Here is a 5,823-nt window from a genome sequence, read left to right as displayed (position 1 = left end):
ATATATATATATATATATATAATGTTTGATCTATGTTGTGAAAATCAGATTGAGATTGTTCGTACACACCCAAAGGTCTTTTTCTTTTTTTTTAAGAATATTCGGGTTACTTCAAATAGGGTTTTGATAGAAAATGGTCAAAGAGAGGGTAGGTGTCAAGAGGAAAAATAAATGTCATTTTTTTCTTTGTATTTTATGTAAATTTATTTAAAGAAGCTAACATCAAATGTTATAATCCAGCTATCATGAAACTGATGAACCATCATTTTCCATCGAAATTCATTTGACAGCATGAATTATTTGAAGTTTTTTTCTACTTGAGAAAAGTCTTATTTTCAGCATATATTTGAATGTCAAAATTTTATTTATAGGGATATAAATTCAATAAAGTTATATATTGGAATTAAAAGAAAATATTTTTTATTATATTTAAATTTAAATTTATATATAAAAAAATGGGAAAACCAATACCCCTTTATTCTGGCTTAAGATCGTCGAGTGTTGCCACCTATACACGTATAATTTTTCTTCATCAGAAGGGAAAAAAAATCCATTATTATCTATAATAATATATAAAGGGATTCTTTTTTTTGTGTCCATTTTTTAAAATATCGATTTTACCCCTTTAAATATAATAATTTATTAAATTTTTAAAAATTGACCGTTATTTTTACAATTTTTTAATAAAATCAGATGTTTCTATTTCTTCTCTTCTTCTTTATCTATCAATGGTTAGTCTTTTATCTGTTCTGATATATTTCACTTTATTTTTAATAAATATAATTTTAGTATATATATATATATATAAACTTAATAACATTATAATATTATCACCTATTAATATAATATTACGCATATTTAAAAATATATATACACATACGCGATAGCGCCTGACGCTAGTTATAATAATAATTATTAGTACTTTAATATCAATTACTCTGTTCTAATTTCTTAATCGAGATTGTCTTTTTAAAGACTTTTATTTTTCGACCCATTTTCTTCTGGCAACTGGAAAAGTATACGTTAATGGACAGAAATCAGTCTCAATTTTAGAATACTTAATGAAACAAGTATTTAAACCAAATAAATTTGTATTCTATATTCAATCCCCTATTAAAAGTTGATATATCTAAAAATTGATTATTATTATTATTATTTTTTTTTGGTTCAATAAGTTCTTGCAAACAAAGATGATGTCATAGAAGTTATTTTAATTTCTCTATCAAGTAAAGTTTAGTTGAAACAAAAAACAAAATAGTCTAAATTATTTCATAATTTGTTACAGAAATATTTCATTTAAACCACAAACTAGTATTTTTTGATATTAAGCTTCTCTTAGGCCTAAATATTATGAAAGTCACATTTCAATTATAAATCTCAGGAGGCCAGTCAGAAATTTGAACATTATATATAATATACATCTTCAATTCTAGGTACATTGTCTCCGATTTAAACATTAAAGTGTATTTCTAAAGTATTTACTTATATTTTAAGAACTTCGTCCCAATTCATGAATCACAATTTGTAAACATTAAAAACTAAATTTACTTAACAACCACCACCATATTTTTGAAGTATTATCCATTATAGATGAAGAATATTTAAATTACACTTAATCTTGATTCATAAACAATATAAAATTTTTTAGGTAAAATTTATTAGATGTATCGGATCATATATTATTAACATTAATCATAAATAAATTAATTAGTTTTTGAATAGTAAGATTTTGTTTGGTTGAATTTTTTTTAAACATGAGGAGGAGAAAAATAAATGTATAATTTCTTTTTCATAAACTAAACATGTGCATGAGTTAAAAAACTATCTTTCTTACAAATCAAACATATTAAATACATTCTACAGATTAATTTTAAAAAATTGTTTTTTTTTCTAAAAATATTTACAAAATAATTAACCCCAAATCACAGCTTTAATTGAAAGAGTAAGAAAATCGAAACTCTGGCTGTCCAAATTGAAACTCTCACTGTCCTAAAGTATATCACCCTCCTCTAAATTCAATCCTAACTAATTACAAATATTAAATCAAACACACTTTCATAAATGTTAAACCATATAAATATAGTAATCAAATTTAATTGATTTTAGCTTACTGTGTAGAACTACCTTAAAGAAAAGAGAAGATCAGGTACTTCTTTCCATATGATTTTGTGGAGGTCATGGGTGTGCCTGCTGCACGACTTTGCATGCAGAAATCATTTAATTATTAGAAAGCACAGAAGAAGAAGAAGACGGTACTAGAAGAGATAATGGAGAAAAAAAGGAAAATAGAAAAAGTAAAAGCAGAATGAAAGAAAAAGAAAAAGAAAAAAAAATGAATAAGTGTGCGTCCATGTTTGGATTGCATTCACATCATCCTAAAGCTGCGAATCACTTCCCACTTTAAAGTTGAAAACACCTTTCTTTCCAGTTATGGGTTTTGGCGCCCCATGTGTTCCCTTTTCCACCGTCACCTCTCTCTCTTCAACTTCCCTTTCTCTCTCATTCCTGCAAACCCATCCCAATTCCCACTCTCATGGGTTACCTCTCTTGCAATGCCCAATCCGCAATCGCCACCTGCGACCCTCACTTCAAGAAGCACAAACCCATCGCTGCCAAACCAATCCGCCACTTCAACTACGCCGAAATCGCCGCCGCGGCTTCCGGCTTCTCCGCCGAGACCTTCCTAGGCAGAGGCAGCCATGGCAGAGTGTACAAAGCTACCCTCGACGGCGGAAAGCTCCTTGCCGCCGTAAAAACCACGAAGCTCGTCTCTGCCTCGAAGAACCACTCCACTAAATGCACCGGCTGCGGCAACTGCACCAGTCCTGTGGAAAACGAGATCGAGATCCTCTCTCAAGTCCCGAGCCCCCGCGTGGTGAACCTCATCGGCTTCAGCACCGACCCAAACGGCAACAAACTAATCGTCGTTGAATACATGCCCAACGGTTCGCTCCACGATCTATTGCATTCCGTTAGAAAACCGCCCGGCTGGAACCGGAGGGTCCGGTTCGCGGTTCAGGTTGCGAAAGCGGTTCGCGAATTGCACTCTGCCAACCCTCCCGTTATTCACCGCGACGTTAAGTCTTCCAATGTTTTAATTGACGAGAGATGGAACGCGAGGCTCGGTGACTTTGGCCTTGCGTTAAGGGGACACGTGGAGGACGTTCGCGTCAAGTGCACGCCGCCCGCGGGGACGATAGGGTACCTCGACCCGTGCTATCTGGCGCCGGAGGATCTCAGCGCCAAGAGCGACGTTTTCAGCTTCGGGATCTTGCTGCTGGAGATCATCAGCGGCCGGAACGCCATCGACGTCAATTACAGCCCTTCCTCTATTGTGGACTGGGCGGTGCCGCTGATCAAGCTCGGCGACTTCGCCGGAATCTGCGACCGCCGGATCGGACCGCCGCCGGACCCCGCCGTGGTGCGGCAGCTCTCGGTGCTTGCTGCCAGATGCGTTAGATCGACGGCCGAGAAGCGGCCGTCCATGATGGAGGTGGTGGAGTGTCTGAATCTGGCAAGAAAGAGGATTCGCGCGTCCCCCGTGTGGATGTCTCTGCGGCGGCGCGTGGCGCGCATGGAGAGCGCGGTGCCGGTGGTGGCGTGGGAGGAGTGTGATGATAATAGTATTAATGATTGTGATAGGAGTGAGAAATTTGCGAGCATGGTGAAAGGTGGGAGTGGGAGCAGGAGGAAGGGAAAAGTATCCAGTGTGTGGGGTGTAGGGTATGGGAGTGAAGCCTCCAATAATCATAAAGTGATAAGGTCAAAATCCATTGGTTCTTCTTCTGGTTCCATCAGAGGTAGCTGGGTTAAAATGCAGCCACACCAAACCGAACACGGGTTTGGAAGGAGGAAGGTGAGGTTAAAAAAGTCAAAATCTTTGGGGGTTTTGCAAGGTTCTGTACTTTCACATTACACTGAGAATAGTAACAATAGGAGTTATAGTCACAGTTATAATAATAACAATAATAATGGTGATGATGTATCAGTAATTGTGTCTGCAATGGCGAAGTTGGTTGTTACAGATAAGCTAGAAAAGAAAATGGTGGAAAAACCGTTAGTGAAATTGCATGATGAGGTTGAGAGTGTGAGGATAGAGAATGAAGCAATGATTTGAATTGCATTAGATTGTGGCAGGGAGATGAAGGTGATGAGATATTTGATGTTTCACCTGCTGTGCCTGTGAGTGTGGCATGATTTTGTTTTAACCTAATTATTTGTGTATGGAGAAGTGAAGGACCAATGTTTTGCATTGCATTGGATGCTTCTCTTCACTCACTCCCTTCACTCCAAGCTACCTCATACACTAAACATCATTCAACCACATTTGTACTGTAATTTTCTGCCATTAATATTACACCTAAAACAGAACTTTTGCTGTCCTTGTCTTTTTTCTTCTGCTCTTAATCCTTTAATATATCATCTCTTTTTTAAGATTTTAATACCATTAATTCTTGTATGATCAAATATATTACTCAATCTAATTGCCATAAATAGTTTAAGATTGAAGGAGTCAGTGTCTTTAGGAATATTCTTACTTTACGGTCCATCTTAAACTTGTGAGAAAGTTAATGAATTCTAAAGAACAGGTACGAATAAAGACACAATTATGGTGAGTGGTTAACTCTGGTTGTTGGAAATATAGTAAATAAATCGAAATGTATGAAAGGACAAATCCTTAATAATCTAACCACAATCCTAAATGTTACCTTAGAGACTTCAACTAGAAGGATTGTGAAGTTAAGAATCGATGAATGATAAAGTTAAACTTCCTGACAAAAAATGTCGCCAATGTTATGTTAGTATAGGGTATATACAAACTAGGAAATCAACTACCCACTTCTCTTATTTTTACTTTTTTATCCCAAAACATTAATGTTTTAGGAACATTAGTCTAAATACGATACTTCTTCCATTTCAAAATTTTAGTTTTAGAAAAAACCTTGGTTGTTTTAGAATTTTAATATTATATGTTTGTACAAATATAAACTTTGTTTTTTGGTTTATTTTTAGTGGAGCATTATTAAATTTGATTTTTAAAAGAAAGTTGTGGTGGAGTGTTTTGTTTTTCTTCTATGAAAATGTCAGATAATTTTTTTAAGATGAATGGTCAATTTACTCTCCCAAATATTGTCATGTTAAATTACGTTTTCTATTTAAAATTCTAAATATTAAAATTCTACTACTATCAGCTATAACAGGTTTTATAAATGTTATGGTACTTCTTAATTAAAAAAACGTAATAATTGTTTCATTTTAAGTGAATTTGAACATTTCTCGAATTGGTCGTTTTTATTGATCAAATATTACATCTTTTGGATGAAAATTAATATCAAAAGGCAATGAAGATGGATTATATATAAGTATATTATAGTATTTAACAAATTAATATTTTTTAATTTGTATAAAATAAATTTTAGGACATATATTTGATGTTAAATGTAGAGATGGCAAATAAACCCGTCCCTGTGGGTATTGCCCGAACCCGTCCTCGTTTTGACGGGGAATCTCCGCATTGACTGGGTATGGGTATGGGTATGGGGAATCCCCGACTTTTTCAGTTGGGTATGGGGATGGGTATGGGGATGTACATATACCCGCCATAATATTCGTCCCCGCCATATCTCCATTCTCGTTTAAATTATTAAAATATTCACAATTAATCAAGTAACCCCTATATATATATTTTTTTTTCTATTTTTTATTTCTTTTAATTATTTCATTTGTCATGAAACTCATTCTCATCTCCAATATATTTTTTATCTTATCATAACCTTTATGTAATTATGTTAAAATGATGTATGTTAATTAAAAAAAAATTAT

The 5,823-nt window shown here is 34.3% G+C and overlaps 1 protein-coding gene across 1 annotated transcript; it reads left to right on the top strand.

The window, feature by feature from the left end:
* Window positions 1-2,312: 2,312 nt before the first annotated feature.
* Window positions 2,313-4,382, top strand: LOC114195838 (Protein kinase superfamily protein). The gene has a single exon (XM_028086258.2). The coding sequence runs from the start codon at window positions 2,534-2,536 to the stop codon at window positions 4,115-4,117; it is 1,584 nt and encodes a 527-aa protein (XP_027942059.1). The 5' UTR covers window positions 2,313-2,533; the 3' UTR covers window positions 4,118-4,382.
* Window positions 4,383-5,823: the final 1,441 nt, after the last annotated feature.

Source organism: Vigna unguiculata, chromosome 9 (genome assembly GCF_037176805.1).
Source record: "Vigna unguiculata cultivar grain cowpea cultivar isolate G323 ecotype 2 chromosome 9, ASM3717680v1, whole genome shotgun sequence".
Taxonomy (NCBI): Eukaryota; Viridiplantae; Streptophyta; class Magnoliopsida; order Fabales; family Fabaceae; genus Vigna; species Vigna unguiculata.
The sequence above is the reverse complement of the archived record's forward strand: the minus strand, read 5'-3'. Positions and strand labels throughout refer to the sequence as shown.

Bases quoted from the DNA above. Each gene is read 5' to 3' on its own strand.
- LOC114195838 (XM_028086258.2), top strand. From the start codon at position 2,534: ATGGGTTACCTCTCTTGCAATGCCCAATCCGCAATCGCCACCTGCGAC.